This window comes from Taurulus bubalis (genome assembly GCF_910589615.1).
Source record: "Taurulus bubalis genome assembly, chromosome: 11".
NCBI lineage: Eukaryota > Metazoa > Chordata > Actinopteri > Perciformes > Cottidae > Taurulus > Taurulus bubalis.
In genome coordinates this window covers 9,791,015-9,811,565 of record NC_136599.1, presented here as the reverse complement: position 1 = coordinate 9,811,565, position 20,551 = coordinate 9,791,015, and the positions used below count along the sequence as shown (strand labels likewise).

The 20,551-nt window shown below is 39.0% G+C and overlaps 1 protein-coding gene across 1 annotated transcript; it reads right to left on the bottom strand.

Annotated features, from left to right (window-relative positions):
* Window positions 1-2,406: 2,406 nt before the first annotated feature.
* Window positions 2,407-10,497, bottom strand: LOC306743962 (putative N-acetyltransferase family 8 member 5; the record flags this gene model as incomplete). Its single annotated transcript, XM_079226522.1, has 3 exons — window positions 2,407-3,158; window positions 3,685-3,710; window positions 10,415-10,497. The coding sequence occupies 3 exons, from the start codon at window positions 10,495-10,497 to the stop codon at window positions 2,407-2,409; spliced, it is 861 nt and encodes a 286-aa protein (XP_079082648.1).
* Window positions 10,498-20,551: the final 10,054 nt, after the last annotated feature.

Here is a 20,551-nt window from a genome sequence, read left to right as displayed (position 1 = left end):
GTTCCTGAGATATTGCTGTCAGAAGAAGGGTACGTTCATAATACATGGACGGACTGACAACCAGAAAACATAATGCCTTCGGCCGAGGCTGTTGCGGAGGCGTGAGAAGAAAGAAAACAACAGAAAAATGCTTTAAAACAACACTAATTTAGTAATTCATTATGCAAATTAATCAAAGTTTTGCTTAGCTGTTGCATGCATGCATCCATACAAAAAGGAATTTTCACAGTAGTTCATCCCACTTGAAAGTTTTCATGCTTTATTGTTTTTACATTAAATGAATGTCGATTTCACGTGACTTTTTTTCCCACTGGTCAACAGAAAACCACCCTTTGATGTCAAAGGGAAAATAAATCTCTATAGTGATCTAAATAAAATGTATTAAACCCCTTTAATAAGAACACCTGAAATATCGATGCTGCAGTCATTTGGCTTTAGAAGTCACTTCATTAGTCAAATCAACGGTGTGCAGTCGGGGGGAGGGTTCAATTGATTGTCACACCTTTAAATGATGGAGCTACACATTACACAGTAATGGCTTAAAAACAACAATGTCAATATCCTGGAGGGACTGAATCAGATCCGAGCCAGATCTCAATACAGGTGAAAAATGTGTGGCGTGACTTGAAAAAGGCTGTTCACTCACTCCCCCCATGCAACCTGACAGAACTTGGGCAGTTTTGTAGAGAATTGCAGTGTTCAGATGTGCTGTGTTTGCTGCCAAAAGTCCATCTGCTAATTACTGACTTGGACAGGGTGAATACTTACTCAGAGAGAGAGAGCTGTGTTTGACAAAAGGGATCTTATTCTGTTGATCAGTGCCAAAATGCCCCATCAAATCTATTTTGATTCACTGTTGTGCACCAGTATAACATTCTATAGGAACTGTAGCTGCAGCAATTCAGACTTTATTTTATAGCGTTTGTGAAGCTTTTTTCTCTTACATACCTCTTAAGAGGAAACCGACTCATCCGTGAAGCACGTGTATGAGAGGAATTACAATCAAGCTGTCATCACCTCGAGGCCAGTTGCACGGGTAATTGTGCGAGGATGACAACAGGTTGGCCAGTATTAAGCCTCATCTTCCTCTGGCTAGTTCAACACCTGCCTGCTGGCCACCAGCCTAATTTTTTTCCTGACGGCCTCAGCAGGAATGATTGATGCCCGAAGCCCTTTGACAGTGTGTGTGTGCCAAACTGCTCTATTCATACAGTCCCTCTTGAAGCTTATTTAGACCACACCTGTCATTGCACACACTGGTTGCTTGATGTTTTCCCTTACAGGCTTACCGTGGACACACACTCTTTCAAGATAAGCAGGTACTGTGTGGCTCTGATAATATTTTTGAAAATTCTAATCACCTTTCGGGGATTTCTGAGGCAGTAATCTGCGTTGTTTAGGCAGAGCTGCACAAAGCTTGTAGCTGACAAAAGGTTTATTAAGACGATATCCTGCTGGGATGAGGCGGTACATTGACAGGAAGCTCCTGGTTGACATTGTTTCGGAAATGACATTGTTTTCAGTTTCATTTGCCATAAAAGAGTAACTCCCACGACCCTTTCACCTCTACTGCGTCCAGTCTCTCCTCGCACACATCATAAGCTTTCTCTCTATTGTTAGGTGTCGATAATCTTTGCCTTGTGCACGATGACCTGAAAGCATATACTCAACTCTTTATCCTCTTTGTATGCCCCTTATTCCCCCCACCCTCCCACACACACACCTACACACACAAACACACACAGCTCTCTCAGCTCCAAAGAATTTTAAACCTCCCAATACCCTGATACTATTGCATTTTTCATTGGTATTTTAAGCAAAGAGTTGTGAGGTCTTAGAAGTCAGCTGGCATTAATTCCTCCGAGGCCGAGGGATTCAGCTTCTCCCTGGAAAGAGGCTTAAAAAGAAAGTTCTTCTGCTTCTAAATGACTTAATTTTCCCTTTATCACATACATTTCTTTATTCCTTATTGGACATGAGAACAATAATTGAATGTGAATACAGTCTGTTCCGTTCAATTTCTGATAATTCATTTAATAATTCTTGAAATGTATTGTTTTTTAGTGTGCAGTTTAGAAGTGAATCTGAGCAGAGAAGCTAACTAATTGGCTCATTGTTTCCCATGGTTGTGGGCAGTGGACTATCAGGGGTGCAGGTGGATACATAATACATCAAGGCAAGAAGAAACACAAGGAAACTGAGGTGATTAATACTGCTTTGTTAAAAAACATTACATTTAATGTATCTTTTTCAAGCTACCATGATAACCAGCTGGAGATATGAGTGACTGAATATCACACAACAGAAATATGTTTTGCATTAAATGAGACAAGAAGCATAAATTAACCGATATTGTATCGATATGTACAGTGGAGGGTTGTATCGGGCGCAGAGGTCTAAAGTTCATCAAATGAACTTCTCCATCCGCATCACATTTATTCTGGCCAGTTTGGAGAACCAGCGGTTAGCGTGTGTGTTGCTGTGGGATGCGGTTTGAACAAAACCAAATTTTTGGTACAGGGAAACGGCTTCCTTCTGTGGCACGCTGACGTCCAGAACGAGTCGGGCATATCCTCGCTCTTTGCAGAAATCAAGGGCCTTCCTCGTCAGCTGTGAACCTAGGTTTTTGCCCCGCCACGGAAACACCACGACCATGTGGGACATCTCGCCGTAACTCCCATCACCAGCATCTTGGGCAAACTCGGAGCCTCCTCCCGGCGCTCCTCCGTTCCGGTCGTCGAACCACTCACCTTCCTCTCCTCCCGCTCTCCCCGTCACCGCCACCATCCCGACCACCTTGGACTGGCCGTTGACGTCCGCCTCTGCCACCCAGAAACCGTTATCTGGGTTTTCCATGTAGTTGGCGCGAATGTCCGCCATGTCTGTGTTCAGCCTCCTCGCTACGTAGCCGTTGTAGATCTCGTGGCAGCAGAAGTAAATGAGGCCAGCCCATGCACTGCCAAAGAGTAAAGCTTGGAAGTAGGAGCTGCCTCCAAGAACATAACCAGCCATGGAAATGCTCAGAGCAATGCCAATGTGGTCTGGGTGGCTCATGGCCTTGAAGAAAGCTGGGTACACATGTTCACGTATCCCGTCGCAAAAGAGCGACGTGACCACATGTTGATCCGAGGGTCTGTATTCCCTGATGGAGAATTGAACTGGATGTTTAAGAGGGAGATAAGGACAGAGAGAGAATGAGAGCTCAGTGAGACTAATCTGCCTCTTGTCGCAATAACAAATTCCTGCTGGATTTCACAATGTGCTCAATACACTCACGTAAACTTGTTGAGAAGAAAAAAATCTATAAATCAATACACCTCTTACGGGATCTAAACCTTTTCATTTCTAATTTAGCTCTATTCCGCATGAGCAGAAAACCTGCCATTTGCCCATGACAACCCGAGGTGAAAATCATTATGAAATTATTGAAGCATTGTTTGTCTTAAGATTTCAAGAGTGAGAAGCAATACAATTAAGTCTCAAAAGTGCCAAAGAATGAAAATCCAAACAAGGCGAAAAAACAGAGGCAACAAACAAAAGGTCTTCAGTGAAAATATGTTGTGTCATGGAGGCATGTTAGTAGTGCCATTCATTTACGGCCCAGCTGTCTCGTTAGATCTCTTGTTCGCAATCAACTCGACTACTTGAAAAGAGTAAAAGAAAAGGTATAAAATATCCACTTACAGTTATTTTTCTGGGCCATGCCGACTCTTTCCCCCTCGTCTTTCACTCACTCTGGATGACTTAACGCTGCTGCTCCCCCTGAACTTCAGCTACAGATTATGATAATCAGACTTTTACAAAAGGGGTTGAAATTAGTCTGAGCATGAGCACCCACCTCTAACACACACACACACACACACACACACACACACACACACACACGTGGACCTTAAATTCTATAAGAAATGGTTTGATTGAAATAAGGGTGATTTGAGGGAGCATGTTTTCAGTTTAATTGAAATTAATCAGTGTTACTTTGATTATGAAACGTAAAGTATACAACAAAAAATTAGCTTAGCCAACAGAGTAAAGAACTGTATCACAGATTTCTCAAGCAGGATGAGCACAGATCCTGAATATATTAAGTCTAAATACTGATCAGAATGAAAATTCGCCACTTTCGAGCACTTCAGAGATATTTCCAAGAATACAATGTTCTTAATAACCTCTTTTTTTGGGCGCTTCAGTTTGGTGTCGTTCTCTCAGGAAACTGCAGTTGATCTCCACACGGCCTCTTCCAGAAGGTGAAAGTAAAATTAATATTGTCGAGCCCCCTGACATAAAAGGGTCCTATGGCGTCAGTGACAGTGTCTTGTGCAATAACCCAGTGGCCCTCTTGACATGATTACATTTCCTTGGCAGGAGAAGGGCCTTTCCACCTGTTTAAATCAAAAGCGCTGCCTCATGAATCTGAGAGCGATAGAAGGTCAAGCAACTCTGGAAGTTTCCAAAACCATTTTTACAGCCATCATTCTGAACTGTGCAGCCCACAATGAAACCCCTTTGAACACCACTGTAATTACATTTTTAAGCTATATATTACTTCTTCTGTTGTCACATAGAGGACTGTATGATCATGAGCCCCTTTCAGACAAGAACCTACTTAAATAAATGTGATGGCAATTTGACACATTGGTCTCATTTCTGAATGAGCAATATTACGAAATCGGACCAACTAACATTTCTATAACGCATCTGAATAGAACATTGCCAGATTACCACAAAAGCTTCAGCAGCACAAGGCTAAATATGGAGAGAGACTTCAAATACACAAAAGGACTGGAGCACACTGATTGATTTGCAGAATGCAATTGTGCAGACTAAAGTTTCAACACCACTGTGTGCTTGTCAGGGTCAGAAAGTCCCTTATATCCAATTGGAAGATGTCCTTGAGCTCACAGACGTCTGATTCAGCTGCATGCGGCTGGAAGACGTGCAAAGAACCCAGTTACATTTAAAATACACATCCTGTTAGCTTGAATGAGGCACAGAACAGAAATACGTGGGAGATTCTTCTCATGTCAAATCAGTCTATCAAATCTTTTTTTCTCTCTATGCTACGCAGTGAAACAAAAGTGTTAAAAAAAAACGTGTACAACCTAAATTATAATCAGACCAGCTGTCTCGCTCTTTATATTTTCAAAGTAACCTAAAAGAATATCCAGCAAAAAAAAAAAACATCATATCTAGGCAATAAATAATTTGACTTCAAAACAACTTTAAAGGCTCGTCACTTCATGCTTGTGCACTGTCAGACTTTATGAAGAATTCTGTAAGAAACGAACAACAAAAGAACTTTTTTTTAATCCATCAGTAATGCAGCCTGTGAGAAAACACTTGTCCTCCTACATATGGTAATTACTCGGTTATTTTTTGTAAACAGTGATTAGGAACATTTATCGTCTGTAAAATTAGCGTAATGTTGTTAGCAAGTTTAACATGTTGTAAACTGGTGATGTTACGGACTGAACTTTGGGGATAAAGAAAGGAGGGCTGGTTCAACACAACTCGACGGCAGTTACTGAGAGGCTGACAGGAAGTCTGACTGCTCTCGTGTTCTAGTGCTTTGCACAGATCGGATACCTGCTCGCCGCCTGACCTCATCTCTCTGAAGCTCTGTGCCCAGCAAAGGAAGGGCTGTCGGCAGCATGGGGGTCCCTTCTATTTTTAGGCTCATATAATGTACCCAAAATTCACTAACATGCAGGATATTACAATAGACATTATTGTAATCGTATGTGGCAATGTCTGCCCTCACAAGCTAACATTAGTATCATCTTCATCAGCCATTGTTGCTGATCCGTTAATGTTAGCTGGTCTTATGAGGTGTCCCTCAGTAATCCTGAACAAAAGAAATCAACAATTCAGCACTATGTAATTTAGTCTTTTTACTTGTTTACAGCAATTATTTTCGAACATTTTCGAGCATGTTTGTTTTGTACAAACAAATATCACATTTTACTTTACCCCAACATTTTTGGAAACACTGCAATCATGTTCAAGGCATTTCGTCACATCACAATCACTGAAAGATTCTTGAAAAACAGTTGGACACAGTTTAAAAAAAAATAAAGTTATGACCAATACTTGAAAATGTACAAGTACAAGCTGTTAATCAATTCATACTTGAACATCATGAATAGGTTCACATATGATAAATACTTAACCACAGGTGATATTGATTTCACTTGATAAAAGTAGCGGAGAGTGCTTAAGAGTTGATTGTGCGATGTCTTGAAACAAAAAGTCACAAGAAAAAAAGGTTAAAGTTGCCCTGGAAACCAACCACTGAAGGTGAACTGCATGCTCCACTTCTAATGGGCCATGAGTGCCCGATGAATTGCATTTGTATTCATAGACATGTACTTGCACAAGGATTGTAGGGGAAAGAGCCTGTTCGGTATGCTTGTCATAGAGGGATTAAACCATTACATTATTGAGTTTTTCTCCACATATCCAGTGGCTAGCCAGTATTTGAACGCACCTCAGACAACTTTATTTCCAACCCACTGCTTCTTCAGAAGCTCTGGATATAATCTGAATTTCCTTGTGGTTTTCTACAAAGTGCTTACACAGAGCGAAAACACTCCCCAGGGATTTACATTTACTTCCAGACATCTTTCATTCGTATAGTAATGCATTTGCTCTTGTATATATATGTTTGATATGCATTATGTCTGAACATGGATACTGAGTTGGAGCTGTGTGGGACATGAAAGTGGAAGCTTATTCTGGTTTGTGCAACAGTAATGGCTCCTTCTCCCAGTGCAGGACATCCAGGACAAACTGGAGACACATTCTGCGACACAACTCTGATAAGGTCAATATGTGCCAGCATAAAGACTCTGGATGCTGACTCAGTTTAGATCTCTGTTGGAGTCAATGGGAGGACACACAACTTCTACTTTTACAGGATTTAGGATGAGATTAATTATTTTGTCCAGATGAATTTATCTGCAGTCAAACTCCAAAACTATCTTAAATTGAGTTAAAACTTTTGAGTAAAAATAATACATATCTATGGTCAGTAATTCTGCCCATAACTGGGGATATGGTTTGTAAACATTATTTACTAAGTAAAACAACTCTGACACTGAATGTATCTGAAAAATTATCACTGACAAAATATTGTATTTCTCTAGCTTTAATGACGGCAAAATATTGTTCAACTTTGTCATGGCTATGTTGAGACACTTTCTCTTTCCAGTTTCCAGTCCTTGTGCTAAGCCAAGTTGCTGAATACATATTTACCGTACAGACTCTAGAGTGGTAAACTAGTTATTAAGCAAATTTCTAAACTATATCAAACTATTGACCTTGAAGGTCCCGTAAAGATTGTAGACACCTAGTTGTATGTTGCATGAATACAGATTATCACATTGTAATATGTTTTTTTAATCATAGGGTGCAATATATTTGTACTGAGAACCCAGGGAGCACATTATGCTTTGGTTATCTTGTAACACTGTTTTAGATTATGGGAGATAAGAAAGCACGAAGAATGTCTGAAATAAAGAGCAGCGGAGAGTTGTCTTCTTTCATATCTTGTTTTATGATAATCTTAGTTTGTCACAATCCAAGACATGCTCCATCTTTGTAACCGCTAAGACACCTAGCTCACTGTAAACAGAAACACTTGATTGTCTCACCTCAAAGTGAAAATGTCAGGTAATTTTCACGCTGAAAATAACAAGCAACGCTTAAGAAGGTACAGTATTTGAAATATTACTGAATAATAACAGAAAGATGTCGAGACAAATGTTGTGTGAGTGTTGATGAGGTAAGTTGGGGAGAATGCACGAATAGTGGATGATCAGTGCTGGATATTACCAAGCTGCCTTTTAAAGGCTCACAAAACTGAGGATTTCATACTCAACCCAAACTACAACTGTAATTGTAATAACCATAATAGCCCTGTGAAGCTTTCTACACCAGACAGTTGGATAGATAAACAAGAGGTAAATCTTCGTTATTCTTTTCCATTGAAGCAACAAATGTAAAGTGTGGCCCGAGAGAGGTGCCAGACAACAGGAAAAGGCCATGGTGTTACCCAAATCAAGTATTTATCCCCTGGTGACATACAGTTGCTTAAAAATGCTCCTGGCATCTCTCTTATCTTATTGACACATATTTTGGCCTTGGAGTGCTTCTATCGTGAAGGAAACAATGGGCACTTTTTAAAATATATGTTGGGGTATCGTATGGGTCGAGAATGACAAGAGTATCACAATAAAGATGATTATATGTGACAGATAAATGTCACTGATTGTCAGGCATTTAAAGTGTGTGCTTTAGCAGGATACCAAAATTACAGTTTGCACCATCAGGGTGAAGATGATTTTGCCATTTCTATCTGCCTTGAAGGGATCACTGGGTGATCAACATTACATTGATGCATCCTCTGGGGCGCATGACTGTATTCAGCAAATATTGAATCATTAGTTTTAGTGCATCTCTACCAAATATGATAGTAGTTCATCAAGCATTTGTGGTGGGTGTGACCCAGTTGGTAAAGCATGTTGTCCATTATTAACAGGGTTGGCAGTTTTATTCCCAGCTCCTTAAATCCCACTCACCTGGCCAGTGGCTTTCATAGCAGTTATGGCACCATTGTGAGCATGTGTCGGTAAATGTGCTCCACTTTTAGCAAAAGCACCACGTAAATGCAAATATTTCATTCTGAACAAAAGTGTTGTACCAACACACAGAAATAGGCATCCCTAAAGCCATGCTAGCAACCTGATGGGATCAAGATGTTTCTCCATGTATCAGCTACCAAAGGCTGCTTAAAGGCTCCATGTTGATTAGATCGAAATCTAAAAAGTCCCCCAAATTAAACCACAAAATAAGTAGTTGGTCCATGTCCTCTACAATGATCAACAAAGTGTTTTCTGATCTAATGCCACTATTGACATGGTGATATTGTCCGTCAATAGTTGGAGATTAACTGAAACAATTGATGCTGTCATTTTTCTTGGGAAGACAGACTGTTCATATGTAACCACTAGAAGCTTCTTGACGTTTGTCAATCCTCCAGAAAGGCAACAGTGTTATGAGACTGTTTCTAGAATCAAGAAACTCATTACAGCAAGAGCAGTTGGAATTTAGATCAAGTCATATCACAAAAACAGCTGCATTGTGTGTACAATCATCAACACTGTGCTGCACTTTTAAATACATGTTAAAATGGTACAGTCCAGCGATTGATTGAAATTAAAGTTTTGTGACACGTCTGATTTGTGTTACATTTTACACAACATCTTTTGAGGTTCAGTATGATTCCAGTTCCAGCTCAATGTATGAATGCATATTTGAGACACATCACTGCCTCTTCGTTAAATCATCATTAACATTTTTCAAATTGTTATCTTCCACTTTTTCGGAAAGCCAACTGATGGTTTATTGGTCTGATACGAAAGTGCAGCAAAATGACCTTATCATTAAAATGATTTTACTTAAGTGTATTTGTATAATTTTACAGTGCAACACAGAAGAGGCATACATTCAACTGTATACATTGTAAATGATATTGCATTTATGCTCCATCTTTGTAAAATGACTGTTAATTGAATCAAAATAAACTTTACAAAGCCAACAAATAATGCAACAAAATGCATCATTGAGTAAAGGTGGTCTTTTTGCTCTCCTCCAGAATACAGATTGAACCACACCAAAAGGCTTTCTCCAGCAGAACTATATTGTGTTTCAGGCTCATCCCGGGCTCTCTGGGGACGGCTGGGTCAGAGAAGAAGCTGCAGCAGCAGCAGCCTGAAACTAAACTCCATCTATCACACTTAAGAAGCTGCCCACCTCCACCTAGCCACCAATATGCCAGGAGTTGTTGAGAGATTATATAGGGATTTTGCAGCAAGATAAAGACGTGAATCACCGTTTGCTTGTGTTTCATTAGTAGATGCTGGTATTGTTTAAGGTTAATTACTGACTTGGGGTGCATGGCTCAAAAGAACACAAATCCCTGCATGGCTGCAGGCTATATTGAAGAAGTGATTTGTCTCAGACAAGGCAAATTTGGAAGAGAACCTTAAAGATAAGTAGTAACAAAGGATTGAGATCTGAGGATGAAAACAATTACAATAAGAAGTTAAATAGAGAAATACTATGTTTGATTCACTTAATCACACTCGCTGTGAAGAGGCAGAATGAAGACAGAAACTGACATATTTTGTTTCTCAGCTACATTTTCTGAGAAAACAACACTTTTGCATTCAATGATGAACAATACGTTTATAGATGAGTCACAGCAAGTTACTCACAGAAATTAGAAACAAGACGGCTGTGATCATCACGCAGTTTGAATTTTAAGAAAATAGATGTTTCAACTATTTTTGACTGCAGTATGCCGTGTGCATCTTCGCTTTATTTAACCTCCATCTAAAGACAGCAGGTTCACGTTGCTGACTTCAGTTGCACGCTCAGCTCCTGACCGATGCTGAAATTCTGCACAGAATTTCTATTGGTGAAGGTTTTGCCCATTTTGCGCAATTTTAACATCATTATTATTCATGTGTTCTTTTTACCCATAAAGTTAAATATTGTCATTTTCATTAGTCCTATCAGTGGTTAATGCACGCCAATCTGATGGAATGCCCTGTTTAATCTAGGCCCTAATTTTACACAGCTGCCGACGGAGAAGTGGAGTCTGTTATTGGCACTTTCGGATATTTATTTTCCCGTGACCTGGTATTGCTCAGCGCTCCTCTAAAAGTAAACAGCATCCTGTGTGAGTGAGAGGATTTTTTAATGGACTCTGTCAAACTCTATTCCAAAATTGGATTCGATGTAGAAAGGATTAAGGTGTGAAATGTTTCTTTGCATCAAATATTTTTTCTCTGATAGAACATATCACACATGCAGATCCCATAATGCACTCTGCATAAAAGCACAACTATTTTTGTCGCTTGACAAGGTTAAAGCACTATTTGAGAATGCAAATGAAACTCTGAGATTGAAAGGATGTATAAAAAAACAAAGCACAATTTACTCAATCAATTTACTGTATTTTGGAGAATAGCATAAAACGTCGCTGTTTGGGAGAGGCTCCAGTAACATTGTGGTGTTTTAAAAAGTAAACACGAAGGCATCATCCCCCTGGCGGCCTGCTTCTCATCACAGCTGTACAGTAAAGTGACCTCTGCTCCAGCCAATATAAACACTATACCTGCACCTCGGAGTGGAATTACAATTAGTGAGACAGATGCAACAGCAACTGCTGCATCATGTTGTCAGATGGTTTGGATCATTGGGGTTATGTCATGAGAAATTCAATTAAGATTAAATACCGACATTTTAATCCCCAGATTTACAATGTCACTGGCTACATTTGGCCACTGGGGGAGAAACAATATTCAGTTACAATCCTCCAAGCATACTCGGTAATGTAATGTAATAAAATAAAAAAGTAAAAGTACTTTCCATGCAGAATGATCTCATTTCATTTATTTACTTTCCACAACTACATTTTGTACAAACCTGTGTTGGGTCCCAGCAACGTGATGTTATGGGCGTATGCCACATTCCTTATGTCATGATATGCATTTGAAGCTTTTAGCGTGTCAATTCAAACCATGGGGTTAACGTAAAAAAACACATTTTTTCCGACATTTAACCCCAGGTCGTTAATGTTAAATGTTAGCTGTTATTTTGAGGGAACAAATCTATGATTGCAGTTAGATTTAGACAACAACCCTAATCAGCTGGGTTTAGAAAAAACATTATGGTTGGGCTAAAGATAAGTAAGTAAACAACGCAACATAAGAAAGGAAAACAATCGTCACTAACATAACTTAAAATATGTCAACACAGATATGTTTCATACGGGACATGGATAACGGTCTCCTGCAGTCAGAACAGCCTAAAATGGAAAGTCATGAGCAGCGTTATGATAGCACGCAAAATAACATTCACACGCCATTTGGTGGGACCAGGCTGGTCTTAGACGGGACTTTGAGTATATTCCTCTCACACGTTCAACATAATCAAAGCGCAACAACAACAGACACTCTAATAAGGGACAGTGGCGACATGCTCGTTCACTGTTACTTGTGATTATCAAAAAATGCATCACTATAAGCAATGATGTGTTAAGTGACCCAGTACTGCAAAAGTAAAGTCATACTCAACCTTGTGTCAACACAAACAATCAACATAGGACTCCCATTTGTATATGGATGTGAGAAACAAAAACAAAAACAATAGAAGTAATAATTGGATTTTGACTCGGGCCTCTCTATGAAGCGGGTCTGTTCATTAAGTACGAAGCAAGAGCCAGGACTTGATTAGCTTAGCTTAGCATACAGATTGGAATCACTGCTGAATCCCTCAACCAGCAAGCTCTAAACCTCTCATTAAATTACCAAAAGTAAATCAAATACATTTTTCAGGTTGATACCTAAAGCACCCAGAAATTGCACAAGCAAAAGTTGTTTATTCAGAGACTTTGAAACCATAGCATTTCAAAATATCCAGACAGATGGGTTCAGTGAAAGCAAATGAGGTTCACAGCCTCACTTCAGCAGTGAGAACTGATTAGAAAGTATCACCTACAAGTTTATGTGTCGTTTATGGAGTCACACTTGCTTTACTTAGCTTGGTGGTGGGTCCCGGAGGATATGTACATATTTTACCTCCAAACCCTGATTCGCCTTTGAAATTAAAGGAATTTATTTTTCAAAGACAAATTGCGAGAATGTGATTATTTCTGATACTTTCGTAGAGCCTATGTTGGAAGAAAGCCCTCTAACCCATATCCTCAAATGAGATTGTTCTGCTTAATATTGTGTGAAGGTTGCGAAGCTCCAGAAATATCTTTAAATCTGTAGATTCATCACAAGGGCTGAGCTCGAACAAAAGCAAAGCTAAAAATGTCAACTAATTACAGACTTTCTGATCAGTTGAAATCATATTATCTCATGTCTTATTTCATACTGTACCTACAATGCTGTTTCTGAAGATGTTTCCTTAGGTTTTACTGAACCTAATTTAATTTTTTTTTAAACAACACATTCCTGCATTGGAGTTGTATTATCTTAGAAGTTTACTGCAACATGTGCAACTTTTGGTAGGATTAACCAGAGCATCAATTATGCTGTTCTCTACCTTATCCAATCTATACATACATTTATACTGTTTCTTATCACTGTCTTACCTGTGGGGGCATTTATGTTGATAAATGGCGTTATAAATCTTGTCGTACACAATAACAAACCGACTGTATGTCTCGGAATACTGAGATGTGAGCAGTATGGGGCTACAGTAATGTCTGAGCAAGCGGGGCTCATCCATGTTTATTTATTTACATGGATCATCAGCTGATGAGGATGCTGACTGTTCCTGGACATGACATGTGAATATATATATATATATATATATATATATATATATATATATATATATATATAACCCAAAACACAACCTGTCTTACAAGCATTCAATTGCCTGAACGTTTTCTACAATTACATTAAATTAGAAGGGATGTGCAATCCTGCCTCCTCCCATCCATCCATCCTTGAAATACAGTAAAACAAGTGGACATTTAAACAAATACTAATAAAGTTCCACATTTTTTTAAACTATAATTGTCATGAAGCTGTAAGCTACATGACATCTGTGGATATCTCATTAACTTCGCCCACAGAAAAATTCACACCATCAGCACTGTTATTCATGATTCTGACCTCTTTCGAAAAATTCTTAAGACGTTTTACTTTGCAATGCTTTTTTGGCAATCAAGTCAGCCCTCACAGTCCTCTCTTCATATTAGTCAAGATCCTATTTAAATCTTGCACTTGTTCATTTTTAAGCCCACAGAAGAGCTCATGCTTAACTTTTCCAGCCTCAACCCACGGCATTATGGGCCCCTCATTGTGTTCATTCCAGACAGGATTAATACTAAATACTTTGTTTTTACATTTAGAAATAGGTTCAACTGCCAGAATGTTAACAGTACTGTCACAGACACAGCCCTTGTTGCCAATGTTTGGTGTTTTAACATCTTCACAGACGGTAGCATCTCTAGGAAGCAATAATGTAGTGCTTAATGCCGGGAAGGTCACGACATTCACAATCACGGCAGGTGGTTAAATTCTTATCCTATCATAGATCTCCAACCATATGCATGCACATTTGATCTCATTTCATCCATTGTTGGTCTGAACTACTGTATGAAATGTCCTCATGACATAAACACAGGTTGAATGATTAGGCACAAATGAATGAGACGTTAACCTATTTCCTTTCAAAGCAAGAAGAACAAAAAGGATAGATAATAAAGAAGCAACACGAGGAACTCAACAAATTCCCCTCACAATCCTGCCGGAGATTCACAGCATGTTATTTTACATTGATAGGATTAGTGTGACAGACAGCAGAGATATCCACATCTTTAACACTTAGTTAAAATAGTCCCAATTAACATTTAATCAATACTACCAGGGCCATCCTAGAAAAACAACAACAGATGTGTTCCTGCTTTCTGGCCGTTTTGTCTGTTTTTATGTCAATCTTGCAACTACAAGTAAATGTATATACATTGTAAATTAAAACACTATGTAAAACATTGTCAGAGTAAGTGGGTGGTAAATCACACACGGCGGTCAGTCACAATTATCCACTATTATGATGTTATTCCCAACTCTAATGTTTCAAGTATTGTATGAAAACCTGCCAAATAGCATCATTTATAGTCCCTAAAAAAATATACTTTGATATAAACCAAGAACCTATGATTTTCTGCTGAGGTTTGGGGTTTTAGTTATTCATTATTTATTACGATGACTTATAGCTCTTCCCACTCGTTTCAAGAGGGAGAGGTTCAAAGGGGGAAAAGGTGATGTCCATGTACCTCCATGCACCAATCAGTATGAAGCAATAATTAAACTTACTCCACGAAACTTTCATTTTGTGTTGATTTTAGCTGACCACATGACAGGCATTAAGCATCACGACATAAAAATAGCCAGTCTTGTAACTGATCGTTTGTTTGCAAGTCATAAAGACTTGCATAACTCAATATATTTCAGACGGTTTAACCTGTGTAATTCCTTGTAATAACCTTTCCTCTTTGTATTGTTAATAAATAAAACTTGAGGAAAATACTTTCAGATTGGAAATAATAGGATTGCAAATAGATATTAATAATAATGTTCCTGTAGTTCATCTTAATGCCAACCATCTTACATAATAGATTATTGGATCATACTTAGCATACTAAATTTAAAACCGTCTTAAAGTGACAAGTTCATTCAGTACTACAAGTGTATCTTGCTTTGCAAACCTTGTTGAATACACAAAATGTCACAATTCCCCAAATCCTCTTCAGCTATAACAGCCCTATACACAGATACCACAATCTGGATTGTTTTGGTGTACAGCTGTCAGCTCCCTCCAATGAAAGCACTTGCGATCAGGCAAGTTGATTGGCACTTGATTGTGCTGCCATATTATGTATTCTCCTGCATCTCTTTTTGGAAGTATTCTCCTCTGAGCTGGACGAGTGGCCTAATTGAAAGTATGCAATTCACAATTCATTGGCAGGAGGATTATTAGCTCACTGGCATGCTTCAAAGTTACATTTGCCAGTTGGCGCCGACGTGTAAACACAGCACAACACCTACTGGTGTGTAAATAGAAAAGAAAGAGCAGGCAGATCAAAGGTGACAACGCTCACAGACATCCCTGTGTTATGTTTTATAATGGAGTTAATTTACCGTATTTATAATGGAATAGAGTAACACAGGTGCATGTAATGCAATGATATAGTGAACCCTTTCCGGCTCAGCCACAATGCAGACTCTGATTTTGTTTATGCTTCAATTTGGACCGCTGTCGAGCAATCAGGTTTAATTGGTGGAAAAACAGAAAAGTCATAATTCATTCTTGTTTTCCAAACTTCTATTTTACCCCATTAATTATGCTATGTGCATGTTGCTAAAGATAAGGTGTGGGGCGGGAGAGATAAATATTAGAGCGATTATAGAAATCACAATATGACAGAAAAATATCACCCTAAAGGATGACTACATGAAACCATCTTTTGTGCTTTTATTTGCTGTTGTTGGACCATAAATTGAAGCTAATTGGACGACTGTGGAGCTGAGTCGGAGCAACACTAATATGACTGAAGGATCATTGGTTTAAATCTCTACTTGGGGAAAATCCTGCCCGTAATGAATGTGAAGCATTCATCCTTCTTCAGTAAATGCCATTAGAGCAACGTTGTGCAATACACAGAACGTTGGACTGGTCTGCTGAAGCTGCCCAGTGGTCATCAGCTCAGAGTACGGAGTGGGACTTGACCACCAAGGCGGTCCCTGCCCTGTGGTCTGTGTAGTAAACAATGTGACTCTAACGCCTTGTTAGCAACCAGACTAAGCGTCTACGAGGCTGTGCTCAGGCCCCAAGGTGGTTTGAGCTTCATGCTAACGTCAGCATTCGGCTGTAATATGCTCACAGTGACGTACACATGCTGATTTATAGCAGGTATAAAGTTTGCAATTGTCCACACCTTAGTTTGGCATGTTTGCATAATATTAGTTGTTAGTTTGCACTAAACACAAAGTTCAGCTTTGCCGTTGGGGAATGTCATTAGTTTTGCAGGCATCTAGTCATAAATCAAATATTTGACAGTTTAAAATGTTGACGAGATGATAGCAGATGAAAACTTAGAGGATTACCAATGTAACAACTGTTATTAAGTGGGGGACATGACTGGCTATATCAGATGCGGTGGCAATTAATCGGGATGTTACTGAGACATTTCAGTAAATAATACAAATGTCAACCTCATGGTGGCATTACAGGAAGTCAGGTGAACACCATTGGGCTTAACCCTCTGGGACACACAAATGGAAATTCATCCAACAGTAGTAGAGACATTTCACTCAAGAACCAAAAATCCATCTCATGGTGGAGCTGTAGGAGAAGTCAGGGGATCACCAACGTTACTGGAATTTATCATCTGGGGACTATGAACATCTGCACTAAATTCCTTGGTAGTCCATCCAATAGTTATTGAAACATTTCAGGAAAAAACTAAAAATGTTCATCTTGTTGGGACACGGAGATTACAAACAAGATTAGGCTCAATCCTCTGGGGAAACCGAACGTCCTGAAACTATTTCGTGGCAATCTGTCCAATGATTGTTGAGCTATTTGAGTCTGGAGCAAAGTGTTGGACTGACGCATTGCAAACCCTAGATTCAATGTTAAAAAGATTGAGTTTTAAATGTAATGTTTAAATAAATTCCACATAAGATCACGAATAGGAAGCAATGTGGTAAGATTCAAGTTTATCCATCCTTTCTCACCCAACAGCTTGGATGTGTCAGTTTCTTCAAGGTCTTTGCAATATAACTGACGTAAATTCAGGATTTGGTAATGATATTCATTGAAACATTTGGAGGCATTCTACTGTCTTTTTATATGGTAAGTTATTTGGTCTATTGTTCCGTAGTGGATATGGAAATGCTTTTCCAAAGTAATAGTCTTTGCATATTAGCGGCCACTGATTAAAGAAGATAACTGATGGAAACTTACTAGCTAAGACTCCCACACATTTTAGAGACTTGAAGATACATGAGTGAAAGTTTTAATTTCCAATTCAGCAATTCATAAATGAAAGATAAACAAATCTTTAAATAAACCACTAGATGTTAGCCCTGGGACACCAATTTGTTTTCAAAGCACTTATAAGTCCTGATTGCTGCACTGATGCCACACACACACACACACTCACACACACACACACACACACACACACACACACACACACACACACACACAGAGCGAGTGAGAGACACACAGACACACACACTTATCTTCATCATTCAGATGATTCATTCGCTGTCGCAGTGGAATTGTGCCTTTATTGTCTTGGCTGATCAACTTGACAGACAGTAATGAAATGAATGACAGAAGATATCCCAACATAGTGCTCAGCCTCCACAGATAAATCCAGACTCCCCGTTGACAGGAAGAGCCGGAATGGAATTCATTATCAAGAAATAATAAGTCTTGAACGTGTCTCTTAAGGCTTTCGGTCCATCTGCAGAGCCGTGTGCCCCCATTTGCCGCTTCCTAAATGATCCACGTCATTTGTTCACACAGGTGTGCCGCTGCCTCCCACAGCCCCCTGACACAGATCTCTTCACTGAACTCCATCTCACTCTGTGCTCCTCTGCCTGACACCCATGACGTGGCTTGCATGGCATTCTCTCATGTGTTGCACTACAGGGATCTCCAGGGCACAATTATGTTCACCATGAATTCATCTGCAGATATATTTGTATATGAAGCCATTTGTTTCGTCGATAAACATTTAACAAATTACCATGATACTTACTTATTTTCTCCCACCAAACAGTCCACAATTCCCAAATATTAAATTGACATTGATACAAAACAGAGAAGGGATTGGAGAAGCTGCAACTATCAGAATAGTTGCTGATACATTTTCAGCTGATCAATACATTGTTCCAGCTCTATTTAAGTTGTGTATCACACAATTCCACTCTGACCAGGCATTAGGGTTGTCACGATAACAAAATTATGACTTTTATACGATACCTGCCATAAATATCACGATACGCGATACATTCAATACGATACCAGAATACGATACAATACTGGTATATTTATCTATAATAGTAATAAATAAAACGTCTGTATGCTTCCGTTTTTTACCAGCTTGTTCCTGCCCAGCTTTTTGAACTCTTAACAAATGGCATTAATATTAGTATTAGCCTACCGCAGGATATTAATGAAAAGTAAATGGTGCCATCATAGCATTGATGATACACAGCTATGTAGGCCTATGGTCCATATCTTAGCAGATGACTACATAGTTATTTCCATTAATATGAGACATTGTAGAGTTACATAATTTTACAGATGTGTGATTGAGATGAAAAAAAACTAAAGCTATGTGGGATGGGTACATTAAAGATGGACACATAATTAAAGGGTAATTTCTCCCCTTTATTGAAAAACAACAATGAAAAACATGCCACCACATACCTTTCACCAATACACATATGCAATTACACTATGGCGAACAATGAGACAGCCAGTCTCTCTATGCTGTCTGGCAGAATTGTGAATATTCACACTTGTTGCAATGTCATCTTCCTTTCTTTCCTCGTGTTTCCTGTCAGTCTTTATAATAAGAAGAATAATTCTAGTTTCATAAAAGACAAGACCTCCATGTCGACAGCAAGACAACAATATTCTATCTGTGAGGTTTTTTATTTTGCGAATACTCGTATTAATGGCCACAATATCATTTACACAGCCTATTACAGAAAGCATGTCGCATTATGCTTTTGAGATTGCTCCTCACTTGTAATGAACAAAAGCGGAGACAGAACAGCTGTAAGTGATGAAGAATGGATGGAGCCGCTACGGGTTTTTCAAACCGTCTGGGTTGACTCTCCTGACATTTAGGCTAACTTTAAGAGACAGTGAGCAAACACAATTTTTCACTGTAGCAGCAGTGCAGAAAATGATGAAGTGTGCACAAACATCATGTGTGGAAGACAACAGCTAGCAGGAAAACCTGCAATGACAACTGGATTATACTTAATTGAGAAAGTAGCAGGGAATGTGATCCAAAGTTAATTGTGGATTATCACACTTTGAACCGAAAGCCCGAATCATGAGCCGAGTATGACTCATTTTTACTGAGCATCCTCCAATGGTTCCTCTCGATATATTTTTTTTTTTTTCTCTGCATCTCATTCAGAATTATTCTTTCAAAACAAACACGTTTGACGTATTTCTCCAATATTTACAATGCGCAGCCATATCCAATAAAGTCAAAGAGCTCATCTTGACACTAGATAAAGCTATTTGATTTCACCGTGAAATAACTGGGGAGACAGAGACCCCCTCTGGTCGGTTTCTTCCATTACTGCAGTCGGCCTGAGCTTAAACGAGACAGTGAATAAAACATATACAGTATATACATATTAATATATTTCCTTCAAATAAACATTTTATATCCCAATGAGGTCAGTGAATGTTTTACCCTAGCTGAATTTAACATACAAGCATCATATTTGGTAAATGGTTCTGATTCTGATTTTAGGAATTAAAAGCTGTATTTGTGGAAAAACACTGAACTTAAATTAATGCCGCAAACTGCATCCCACCTTCTCTGACAAATGAGCGATACCGATAGCTTCAGTGGAACATCATACCAATTTAAAAGCTGTCAAAAGTGTACTGAAAGTTCACTCCAAACTGCACAGTTGATAAATATCTACAGCTGTGTCATTAGAGAGAAAGTAGGGGAGTGAGAGGACAGATAGAAACGAACAGATAAAGAGAACGAGAGAGACAGAGAGAGTAAACAAGGCCATCAGGGAAATAAGTCCAGTCATTTCCATGTGTGTTCCTCTGAGTCGGGGTTTAACAAGCTGTGCATAAAGACAAGTCTGTGTGGGCGGAGTTCTTCTTAATCATAGCTGTGAATGTTCAGCAGGAAACCTACCGGGAGGAGAAACTTGTTAATTGAGATCTTGATCCTCCAGAG